This window comes from Poeciliopsis prolifica, unplaced genomic scaffold, assembly GCF_027474105.1.
Source record: "Poeciliopsis prolifica strain line A6 unplaced genomic scaffold, Auburn_PproV2 SCAFFOLD037, whole genome shotgun sequence".
Classification (NCBI taxonomy): domain Eukaryota; kingdom Metazoa; phylum Chordata; class Actinopteri; order Cyprinodontiformes; family Poeciliidae; genus Poeciliopsis; species Poeciliopsis prolifica.
The window spans coordinates 5719976-5732500 of NW_026562412.1; the positions used below are offsets into that span (position 1 = coordinate 5719976).

The window sequence follows — 12525 nt, forward strand, 5'->3', positions numbered from 1 at the left end:
AGGAGGACAATTAGCAGGATTTTAAGTAATAGACCAGATTAGGGACACAGGTTATCAATTAAGGTTATCTAAAGTTAATTGAACTTACATACATGGCAAAATTTGTCATATGTTGAATTTTAGAAAAACATTAAATTTTAACTTTGAGTCAATCAAATAGTGGAATAAATAGAAAATTATGTTTCCCACCCAAATTATTAAACATATATTTTTTTAAATAAAACAAAACAGGAACCTCTTAAATTGCTTAGTAGAAAATTAAAAGATGAAAATCATGAAAATATATCCTTAATCTCCCATGAACAGACATATTAACAGACTCAAAATCAGTCGATCTTGTTGGCATTGTGTCTTTTTCTGTTATATTACGATTTTTATGCCTAATTTCCTCCACTTTCTGCCATAACATCCACGCAAATCTAAGTTTTGGTTGAGAAGTTGCCTCTGCTCCTCCACCATGCAGCGCCATGAAGGTAAAATAGTTGCATGTTCATTTCCAAATATAAAGTCCATTTTGCAGGCTCTGCTTTCACTGTTTCCATTCTGGTATGGCCGTCATCTTTCTGTCAATCCGCTTATTGATGACCAGCAGCGCCCTCTGCTGGATGGCGTCCAAACTACAACACTAAAGGAATATCTAATCAGGCGTTATCAGTGAATTGGCTCTATTAATTTTAATCTAATGAACCATTAATCGACAGTTAAGTCGCTTACTTTTTTGCATCCCTGGACCAATATATGCCTTACAGATAAACTGTGTTTATTGTTCTGCAGGTGACAGCTAATGGTTTTGCTCCGCTGCTCCAGTTCGCTTACACTGCCAAGCTGGTGTTAAGTCAAGAAAACATCCATGAGGTCATTCTGTGTGCCGACCTCCTTGGTGTGCACAACTTGGAGGATTCCTGCTTCCAGTTTCTTCAGGCTCAGTTGGAGAGTGACGGACAGCACTCCAGAAATTGCAAGGTGCAATACGATGAAGAGGATACCGTCTTTTCCCAAGACCTTTCCTTTGATAGCGGTTCAGAGACAAAGAAGGAAAGCTCTCCAACAGCTGATGCTGCTTCCCCTCATGAAGATCTTCCACAAAGCCCAAAATCCTGGAAGTACCAGCAGCAGGTTTGCGACGACAAGCACAATGGATTAGGTCAACAGACCATTCCTACTATGACGAGTTCAGAGTTGACAGACTCCTGTGCTGCTCCCCAGACCCTTCTCAACCCCTCCAGGATTAAAGTGGAGCCCTTTGATGAATCAGGACACGAGAGGAATGGCTTCAACGCAGAGTTTGGTACTGAAGAGGTTCTGGAGATGGAGTTGGAGGTGGAGGGAGTTCCAGTTGCAGATAAGCCGTCCGCGGACGGGGAATTAGCCTCTTCCTGCCTGCGTTCATACCTCCAGCGAGGCGGCCTGGATCTCGGCACCATGACTGGCAGCACCATTCAGCAGCTTCTCTCCAACCATCTGTCCATCAGTCACTACAGGGAGCTGCTCAAAGACAGGCAGAGGAGTAAGATGGACTCTCTAAGCCAATCCAACCTCAACAGCGTCAATGATGGAGACATGCAGCAATCCAAGACGTCTTCTCAGTATGAAGGAGAGCCAGACAGACGTACCGTCATTTTCTCCTCTGCTGCTGGTGAGCAACCTTCGTTGTCCAACAGAGAAAAAACCTCAACTATGGAGCAAGAGGAGACTTCCTCACCTCACCTGACATGCCTCACCAGCTCTCCTGTCTCCATCAAGACATTAGCTGCCTCTCCTGTTCCATCCGAACCCCAAACTCAGACTCCCAGCTCCCACTCCTCATATCCAGATGACATAGCCACTGGTAGCTCCCCGTCCAGCCTGGCCTTTGACCTCTCCTCTGCCCCACATGTTGGCTCAGTCTCGGCTCTTCCTCGTTGTCTGGTCGGCGTGGTGGAAGCCCGGACGCCTCTGAGAAGTGAGGTTGTCTTCAGCCAGGGCCACATCAAGATCAAAAGTGAGCAGGAGTTTGGTACCAGTGGAGGAAACTCCAGCGATGAGTCTGAATCGTTCTCAGAAGGCGACAGCGAAGGTGGATCCAGAGTCTCTGGCCCTGAGGTTAGTAGTTAGCTTCTTTCAGTTTGCTTATTAAGATCACACTTCAGAAGACGGACCGCATTGGGTTCATTGTGAGTGACAGCCTAAAAAGCTGCCAAAAGATGGCGCTGCTGTTGTTCTTAGTATTCACAGTTTTTGTTTTTTCAAAAAAAAAAAAAAAACTCAACTAAGTCCATATTTTTAGAATCCCAAAACTTCAATGTATGTAAATGCCTTTAATATTGTGTTTTTGAGAAGCTGCACAAAAATAATGTTTTTCTTATAAGTCAGAGACATGGACTCTGACCTATTAGAGTCCATGTCTAATGCTCAGATATCCTAGCTTTTCCTCTGCCTTAACAATATTAATTCTTGGATATCCTAGCTTATATTTATTGACATATGCATTTATGAATTGTGTTATACACATTCATGAGTTATGTTGTGCGCTTGCAAATCTTATTGTACGCTTTGGGAATCTTTCCGAGACCAATTTAGCTCCAGAATGGTTGAAGAATGTAGAATATGAGCCGTAGATGCAAACAGAATTTGATTAGTCTGACACTGACACCTGCAGGTTGTTACGGCGCATTACACAAGTCTAAATAATACAAGAATAAAATATTTTGAGGATAAAGTCGAAATATTAGGACTTTAATTCAATACTACTTAATTCTCATATTATGAGTAATATGTTAATAATAATACCTACGCTTGTAATATTTGAACTTTATTCTCGTAATTATATATATTTTTTTATGATACATTCTCATAGTTCACACCCTTCTCTGTGATAAGTTCTTGTTGAACTTATAAGCAGAATAGGTAATTTAATAACATTGATTTCTGTCATATTTTTGGTGCAGAAACACGTCAAAACTTGTTGGTCAGTGCATCCTGAGATAGTTGTCAGTAAAGATGTTAATGTGGTTTAAATCTGCAGCTTTTACCATGAATCTAAACCTTAATGCTGTGAGATCGGACCTGATCAGATTGAACTCCTTGGTTCTTTCAGGTGAAGCTGCCGTTCCCGGTGGATCAGATCTCCAATCTGCCTCGCAACGACTTCCAGGTCCTCATCAAGATGCACAAACTGACCTCAGAACAGCTGGAGTTCATCCATGACATCCGGAGGCGCAGCAAGAACCGCATCGCTGCTCAGCGCTGCCGTAAGAGGAAGCTGGACTGCATTCAGAACCTGGAGACAGAGATCCGAAAACTGGTACGGGCTTAAAAAACACACCAAGCATAAAATTACCCCAACAAAAACACACCACGCATAAAATTACCCCAACATGGTAAAGATTCTGAATCTCTGAGTTACTTCTAACAACTAAAAACAATTAATCATGATGAAACAGTTATCAAAATAACTGTCAACTAATTTAGTAAACAGTTAACTAGAGTAGGGACTAAATGAAAGGTCATTTGCTGAAAAAGTGTACAGAAATATATATATTTAATGTTTAAGATAAACAAAAACAGCTCCTCCAGTGGTATAGTTTTAGCTTTACCTGATTCAGATTCTCTAAAATAAATCTCCAATTTGCTATCCGCTTATTAATTATTAAATGCAAAATAACTACATTGTTCTGATGTTAAGAAGAAAAGACTGAACTTAGAGAAGTATTTTTAGCTGCAAATGCATCTTTTCCTACAAAAAACAAATTAATGAATACTGTTATTGCATTTTAGGCAATAAAATATATATCTTTTAGAAAGAAGGAATTTATTTGTTTTTATTTGCATTTTTAATGTTTCTCAAATGTTGTGTAAAAAAACCAGCTTAACTGTAGTACTACCGTTCAAAAGTTTGGGGTCACATTGAAATGTCATTAAAAGCACTGTACTTTTCAATAAAAATAACTCTAAACCAGTCCTAACTTTAAAGAAATACACTCTATACATTGCTAATGTGGTAAATGACTATTCTAGCTAAAAATGTCTGGTTTTTGGTGCAATATCTACAGAGGTGTATAGAGGCCCATTTCCAGCAACTATCACTCCAGTGTTCTAATGGTACAATGTGTTTGCTCATTGGCTCAGAAGACTAATTGATGATTAGAAAACCCTTGTGCAATCATGTTCACACATCTGAAAACAGTTTAGCTCCTTATAGAAGCTACAAAACTGACCTTCCTTTGAGCAGATTGAGTTTCTGGAGCATCACATTTGTGGGGTCAATTAAATGCTTGAAATGGCCAGAAAAAGCGAACTTTCATCTGAAACTCGACAGTCTATTCTTGTTCTTAGAAATGAAGGCTATTCCATGCGAGAAATTGCTAAGAAATTGAAGATTTCCTACATTGGTGTGTACTACTCCCTTCAGAGGACAGCCCAAACAGGCTCTAACCAGAGTAGAAAAAGTAGTGGGAGGCCGTGTTGCACAACTAAGCAAGAAGATAAGCACATTAGAGTCTCTAGTTTGAGAAACAGACGCCTCACAGGTCCCCAACTGGCATCTTCATTAAATAGTACCCGCAAAACACCAGTGTCAACATCCACAGTGAAGAGGCGGCTGCGGGATTCTGGGCTCCAGGGCAGAGTGGCAAAGAAAAAGCCATATCTGAGACTGGCCAAAAAAAGAAAAAGATTAAGATGGGCAAAAGAACACAGACATTGGACAGAGGAAGACTGGAAAAAAGTGTTGTGGACGGATGAATCCAAGTTTGAGGTGTTTGGATCACAAAGAAGAATGGACGCTGAACAAATGAAAAGATCCTGGAAGAATGCCTGACGCCATCTGTTAAGCATGGTGGAGGTAATGTGATGGTCTGGGGTAGCTTTGGTGCTGGTAAGGTGGGAGATTTTACAGGGTAAAAGGGATTCTGAATAAGGAAGGCTATCACTCCATTTTGCAACACCATGCCATACCCAGTGGACAGCACTTGATTGGAGCCAATTTCATCCTAAAACAGGACAATGACCCTAAACACACCTCCAAACTATTTAGGGCAGAAGCAGGCAGCTGGTATTCTATCGGTAATGGAGTGGCCAGCGCAGTCACCAGATCTGAACCCCATTGAGCTGTTGTGGGAGCAGCTTGACCGTATGGTACGCAAGAAGTCCCCATCCAACCACTGATGCTCATTGTGGGAGCTGCTTCTGGAAGCGTGGGGTGCAATTTCTCCTGATTACCTCAACAAATTAACAGCTAGAATGCCAAAGGTCTGCAATGCTGTAATTGCTGCAAATGGAGGATTCTTTTACGAAAGCAAAGTTTGATGTAAAAAAAAAAATTCTTATTTCAAATACAAATCGTTATTTCTAACCTTGTCAATGTCTTGACTCTATTTTCTATTCATTTCACAACGTATGGTGGTGAATAAGTGTGACTTTTCATGGAAAACACAAAACTGTTTGGGAGACCCCAAACTTTTGAAAGGTAGTGTATATATATATATATATATATATATATATATATATATATATATATATATATATATATATATATATATATATTGGGTCTCATGGTTGCTCTTATAGCCAAGTATCTCAAGGAGATACTGATGCTGAGTTGTAGATCAGCTCATTGGTTTCTGTTATGGTGTTGGTAGGGATCGTTCTCAATGCTGCATTCACATTCTCAATGAGACTTTCTGATGGTACTTCACTCAGCCGTTGTAATTGGCGCCGAGGAGGCCTGGTTGTCATTCGGGTCATGATTCTCTCTCTCAGGTCAGCAGCTGTCTCGTTCAGCTCTGTTTCGCTCATTGGGGCCGTGTATCCCCTCACTGGGTGGGGACTTGTAGTTAAGTCCCCACAGTTCTGACATCCGGGTTCCTCCCTTTTGCCGTAGCATTTGTGTTGTATCTCGTCAATCTCAAGTTGTGATAGCAGTTGCCGTTTGCGGATGTTGGAACACTGAGCTACTAGTTGTTTAGCGCTTAGTGTTGACTGGGGATGTCGAAGTAACCATTCCTTCCCCAGTCTTTGCATGTAACCCCTCTGACTAGGGTTACTTGAGTAGTAGCATTCCAACAGATCCACATTTTCATCTCTCGCCCATTTCCGTCTTGTTCCAGTAGCCCATTTGTCATCAAGGTGCTCTGGTTCCCCAACACCTGACGCAGACCTTGTTTGGCCGGGCGACGTCTGAGCCGGCATGTTATGCAACTTAGTATCTCTCATGGTATGAGGTAGGCAGTAGCTTGAAGGGTCTTGCCTAAGGACCCAGGCTGGATTCGAACCCTGCCCTCTCGGGTGATATACTGATGCCTTATGTATTGAGCTATCCAGTCAGCTAAGCACTCGAGACTGCCAAACAGAGGCTCCAAGCCTTGGCCAGCCGCCTAAAGAGATACACAAGGGAGAATGAATCCAGAAGGATTAACCGGCTCTTCTCCACTCAACCAGCTGAGGTGTACTCTCAATGGCAGGGTAATAACAACAGAGCAGACCCACCAAGGCTGGAGACTGAACAATACTGGAAAGGCATATGGGAAAGGGAGGCGTCCCACAACAGCAATGCACAGTGGCTGATCTCTCTACGAGAGGACCACAGCAACCTCCCTGAGCAAGCCCCGGTAACCATCACTGTGACAGATGTTCAAGAAAGACTCTCAGGCATGAAAAATTGGACAGCACCAGGGCCTGACATGATCCATGCCTACTGGCTAAAGAAACTCACTGCTCTCCATGAGCGACTGGCAGCCCAAATGAACCAGCTGCTACAAAGTGGGACTCACCCTGAATGGTTAACTGAAGGGCGGACAATCCTAATCCAGAAGGATCCATCAAAGGGTCCAGTCCCACCCAACTACCGACCAATAACCTGCCTCTCCACAACCTGGAAGCTCATGTCAGGCATCATAGCGGCCAAGATAAGCAAACACATGGATAAACACATGAGCACGGCACAGAAGGGTATCGGTGTAAATACCAGAGGAGCCAAACACCAACTCCTCATAGACCGCACAGTTGCCCGAGACTGCAAAACCCGACACACCAACCTGTGCATGCTTGGATCGATTACAAGAAAGCCTATGACTCAATGCCGCATACTTGGATCATTGAATGCCTACAGATGTATAACATCAACAGGATTCTGAGAGCCTTCATTGCAAACTCGATGAAGCTGTGGAAAACCACCCTTGAAGCCAACTGCAAACCACTTGCACAAGTGTCCATCAAATGTGGCATATACCAAGGAGATGCTCTGTCCCCGCTACTGTTCTGCATAGGCCTGAACCCCCTCAGCCAAATTATCAACAAGACTGGCTATGGATACCTACTCAAAAATGGGGCCAACATCAGTCACCTCCTCTACATGGATGACATCAAGCTGTATGCCAAGAGTGAGCGAGACATCGACTCACTGATCCACACCACCAGGATCTACAGCACTGACATTGGGATGTCATTCGGACTAGAGAAGTGTGGTCGGCTGATCACAAAGAGGGGGAAGATCCGCACAGAAGGAGTCTCACTCCCACAAGGAACAATAGCAGACAGAGAGGACAGTTACAAGTACCTAGGTATACCACAAGCAAATGGCAACCTCGATGAGGCCACAAGGAAAGGAGCCACAGCTAAATACCTCCAACGAATAAGGCAAGTCCTGAGAAGCCAGCTCAATGGCAAGAACAAAATCAGTGTGATAAACAGCTATGCCCTGCCAGTAATCAGATACCCTGCTGGAATAATTAGCTGGCCAAAGGAGGAGATAAAAGCCACAGATATTAAGACTAGAAAGCTACTAACCATGCATGGAGGGTTCCATCCCAAATCCAGCACCCTGAGACTGTACACGAGCCGCAAGGACGGAGGCAGAGGACTAGTGAGTGTGAGAACCACTGTCCAGGACGAAACAACTAAGATCCATAAATACATCAGGGACAAAGCCCCAACAGACAATGTGCTCAGTGAATGTCTCAGACAACAGGGAACGGAGGTTGAGGTGCCAGAGATACCATCATGGGAGGACAAGCCCCTACATGGGATGTACCACCAGCAAATAACCCAAGTGCTGATATCAGTAAATCCTACCAATGGCTGGAAAAAGCTGGACTCAAGGACAGCACAGAGGCCCTCATCCTGGCCGCCCAGGAACAGGCCCTAAACACCAGCGCAATAGAGGCCCAGATCTACCACACCAGACAAGACCCAAGGTGTAGGTTGTGCAAGGAGGCCCCTGAGACAGTCCAGCACATCACAGCAGGGTGCAAGATACTGGCAGGGAAAGCGTACATGGAGCGACATAACCAAGTGGCAGGCATAGTGTACAGAAACATCTGTGCAGAATATGGACTGGAAACCCCGAGATCAAAGTGGGAAACACCCCCAAAGGTGGTGGAGAACGCCAGAGCTAAGATCCTGTGGGACTTCCAGATCCAGACAGACAAAATGGTAATGGCGAACCAACCAGACATTGTCGTAGTGGATAAACAACAGAGGAAAGCCGTTGTGGTAGATGTAGCAATACCAAGTGATTGCAACATCAGGAAAAAGGAGCACGAGAAACTGGAGAAATACCAGGGCCTCAGGGAGAACTGGAGAGGGCCTGGAAGGTGAAGACCACAGTGGTGCCTGTGGTCATCGGGGCCCTCGGGGCAGTAACCCCCAAACTGGAGCAGTGGCTACAACAGATCCCAGGAACAACATCAGACATCTCAGTCCAGAAATGTGCAGTCCTTGGCACAGCCAAGATACTGCAGGACCCTCAAGCTCCCAGGCCTCTGGTAGAGGACCCGAGCTCAGAGGATAAGAACCACCCGCGGTGGGTGAGAAGGGAATTTATATATATATATATATATATAATATATATATATATATATTATATATATATATATATATATATATATATATATATATATATATACACAATATATATATATGTGTTTGTATATATGTATGTGTGTGTATGAATACATATATATATATATATATATATATATATATATATATATATACACACATGTATATAGATACACATATGTGTATATATGTGTCTATATATATATTTATATTCTTTTAGAAAGAAGGAATTTATTTATTTCATTTGCATGTTTAATGTTTCTCAAAAAAAAATACTATATATATATACACACATATATATATGTGTGTTTGTATATATGTATGTGTGTGTATGAATACATATATATATATATATATATATATATATATATATATATATATATATATATATATGTATGTATATATATATATATACACACACACGTATATAGATACACATGTGTATATATGTGTCTATATATATTTATATATTCTTTTAGAAAGAAGGAATTTATTTATCTTCATTTGCATGTTTAATGTTTCTCAAAAAAAATATATATATATACATACACATATATATATGTGTGTTTGTATATGTATGTGTGTGTATGAATACATATATATATATATATATATATATATATATATATATATATATATATATATATATGTATATATATAATATATATACACACACGTATATAGATACACATATGTGTATATATGTGTCTATATATATATCTATTTATATATTCTTTTAGAAAGAAGGAATTTATTTATCTTCATTTGCATGTTTAATGTTTCTCAAAAAAAAATAAAAAAATATACTATATATATATATAAAAAAAAAAAATTCCCTTCTCACCACCGCGGGTGGTTCTTATCCTCTGAGCTCGGGTCCTCTACCAGAGGCCTGGGAGCTTGAGGGTTCTGCGCAGTATCTTGGCTGTGCCAAGGACTGCACATTTCTGGACTGAGATGTCTGATGTTGTTCCTGGGATCTGTTGTAGCCACTGCTCCAGTTTGGGGGTTACTGCCCGAGGGCCCCGATGACCACAGGCACCACTGTGGTCTTCACCTTCCAGGCCCTCTCCAGTTCCTCCCTGAGGCCCTGGTATTTCTCTAGTTTCTCGTGCTCCTTTTTCCTGATGTTGCAATCACTTGGTATTGCTACATCTACCACAACAGCTTTCCTCTGATGTTTATCCACTATGACAATGTCTGGTTGGTTCGCCATTACCATTTTGTCTGTCTGGATCTGGAAGTCCCACAGGATCTTAGCTCTGGCGTTCTCCACCACCTTTGGGGGTGTTTCCCACTTTGATCTCGGGGTTTCCAGTCCATATTCTGCACAGATGTTTCTGTACACTATGCCTGCCACTTGGTTATGTCGCTCCATGTACGCTTTCCCTGCCAGTATCTTGCACCCTGCTGTGATGTGCTGGACTGTCTCAGGGGCCTCCTTGCACAACCTACACCTTGGGTCTTGTCTGGTGTGGTAGATCTGGGCCTCTATTGCTCTGGTGTTTAGGGCCTGTTCCTGGGCTGCCAGGATGAGGGCCTCTGTGCTGTCCTTGAGTCCAGCTTTTTCCAGCCATTGGTAGGATTTACTGATATCAGCCACTTGGGTTATTTGCTGGTGGTACATCCCATGTAGGGGTTTGTCCTCCCATGATGGTATCTCTGGCACCTCAACCTCCGTTCCCTGTTGTCTGAGACATTCACTGAGCACATTGTCTGTTGAGGCTTTGTCCCTGATGTATTTATGGATCTTAGTTGTTTCGTCCTGGACAGTGGTTCTCACACTCACTAGTCCTCTGCCTCCTTCCTTGCGGCTCGTGTACAGTCTCAGGGTGCTGGATTTGGGATGGAACCCTCCATGCATTGTTAGTAGCTTTCTGGTCTTAATATCTGTGGCTTTTATCTCCTCCTTTGGCCAGCTAATTATTCCAGCAGGGTATCTGATTACTGGCAAGGCATAGCTGTTTATCGCACAGATTTTGTTCTTGCCATTGAGCTGGCTTCTCAGGACTTGCCTTATTCGTTGGAGGTATTTAGCTGTGGCTCCTTTCCTTGTGACCTCATCGAGGTTGCCATTTGCTTGTGGTATACCTAGGTACTTGTAACTGTCCTCTATGTCTGCTATTGTTCCTTCTGGGAGTGAGACCCCTTCTGTGTGGATGACCTTCCCCCTCTTTGTGACCAGCCGACCACATTTCTCTAGTCCGAATGACATCCCAATGTCAGTGCTGTAGATCCTGGTGGTGTGGATCAGTGAGTCGATGTCTCGCTCACACTTGGCGTACAGCTTGATGTCATCCATGTAGAGTAGGTGACTGATATTGGCCCCATTTTTGAGTCTGTATCCGTAGCCAGTCTTGTTGATAACTTGGCTGAGGGGGTTCAGGCCTATGCAGAACAGTAGCGGGGACAGAGCATCTCCTTGGTATATGCCACATTTGATGGACACTTGTGCAAGTGGTTTGCAGTTGGCTTCAAGGGTGGTTTTCCACAGCCTCATCGAGTTTGCAATGAAGGCTCTCAGAGTCCTGTTGATGTTATACATCTCTAAGCATTCAATGATCCAAGTATGCGGCATTGAGTCATAGGCTTTCTTGTAATCAATCCAAGCCATGCACAGGTTGGTGTGTCGGGTTTTGCAGTCTCGGGCAACTGTGCGGTCTACGAGGAGTTGGTGTTTGGCTCCTCTGCTATTTACACCGATACCCTTCTGTGCCGTGCTCATGTGTTTATCCATGTGTTTGCTTATCTTGGCCGCTATGATGCCTGACATGAGCTTCCAGGTTGTGGAGAGGCAGGTTATTGGTCGGTAGTTGGGTGGGACTGGACCCTTTGATGGATCCTTCTGGATTAGGATTGTCCGCCCTTCAGTTAACCATTCAGGGTGAGTCCCACTTTGTAGCAGCTGGTTCATTTGGGCTGCCATTCGCTCATGGAGAGCAGTGAGTTTCTTTAGCCAGTAGGCATGGATCATGTCAGGCCCTGGTGCTGTCCAGTTTTTCATACCTGAGACTCTTTCTTGGACATCTGTCACAGTGATGGTTACCGGGGCTTGCTCAGGGAGGTTGCTGTGGTCCTCTCGTAGAGAGATCAGCCACTGTGCATTGCTGTTGTGGGACGCCTCCCTTTCCCATATGCCTTTCCAGTATTGTTCCGTCTCCAGCCTTGGTGGGTCTGCTCTGTTGTTATTGTTACCCTGCCATTGAGAGTACACCTTAGCTGGTTGAGTGGAGAAGAGCCGGTTAATCCTTCTGGATTCATTCTCCCTTGTGTATCTCTTTAGGCGGCTGGACAAGGCTTGGAGCCTCTGTTTGGCAGTCTCGAGTGCTTCAGGTATGGGCATCTGCCTGTACTTTCTGGGTACTGGTCTTTTCATTGCACCCTTGTGGAGCTCTGACAGTTGGCTCACTTCCCTCCTTGTTACCTTGATTTTAGCCTCTAACCGTCTTTTCCATGGTGGGTATTGGGTCTCATGGTTGCTCTTATAGCCAAGTATCTCAAGGATCACTGATGCTGAGTTGTAGATCAGCTCATTGGTTTCTGTTATGGTGTTGGTAGGGATCGTTCTCAATGCTGCATTCACATTCTCAATGAGACTTTCAGATGGTACTTCACTCAGCCGTTGTAATTGGCGCCGGGGAGGCCTGGTTGTCATTCGGGTCATGATTCTCTCTCTCAGGTCAGCAGCTGTCTCGTTCAGCTCTGTTT

At 43.4% G+C, this 12525-nt stretch overlaps 1 protein-coding gene across 4 annotated transcripts in view; it reads left to right on the plus strand.

Annotated features, from left to right (window-relative positions):
* The window catches only part of bach2a (BTB and CNC homology 1, basic leucine zipper transcription factor 2a), a 36554-nt gene that overhangs the window by 7636 nt on the left and 16393 nt on the right, over positions 1–12525 (plus strand). For 2 of the 4 annotated variants that reach the window (XM_055053131.1, XM_055053133.1), the window contains exons 3-4: positions 775–2082; positions 3077–3283. In XM_055053131.1, coding sequence (XP_054909106.1) covers positions 775–2082; positions 3077–3283 — 1515 coding nt within the window. Of the gene's footprint in view, positions 1–774; positions 2083–3076; positions 3683–12525 lie in introns of those variants that run through there. The other 2 variants (XM_055053134.1, XM_055053135.1) reach the window with 2 other exon arrangements.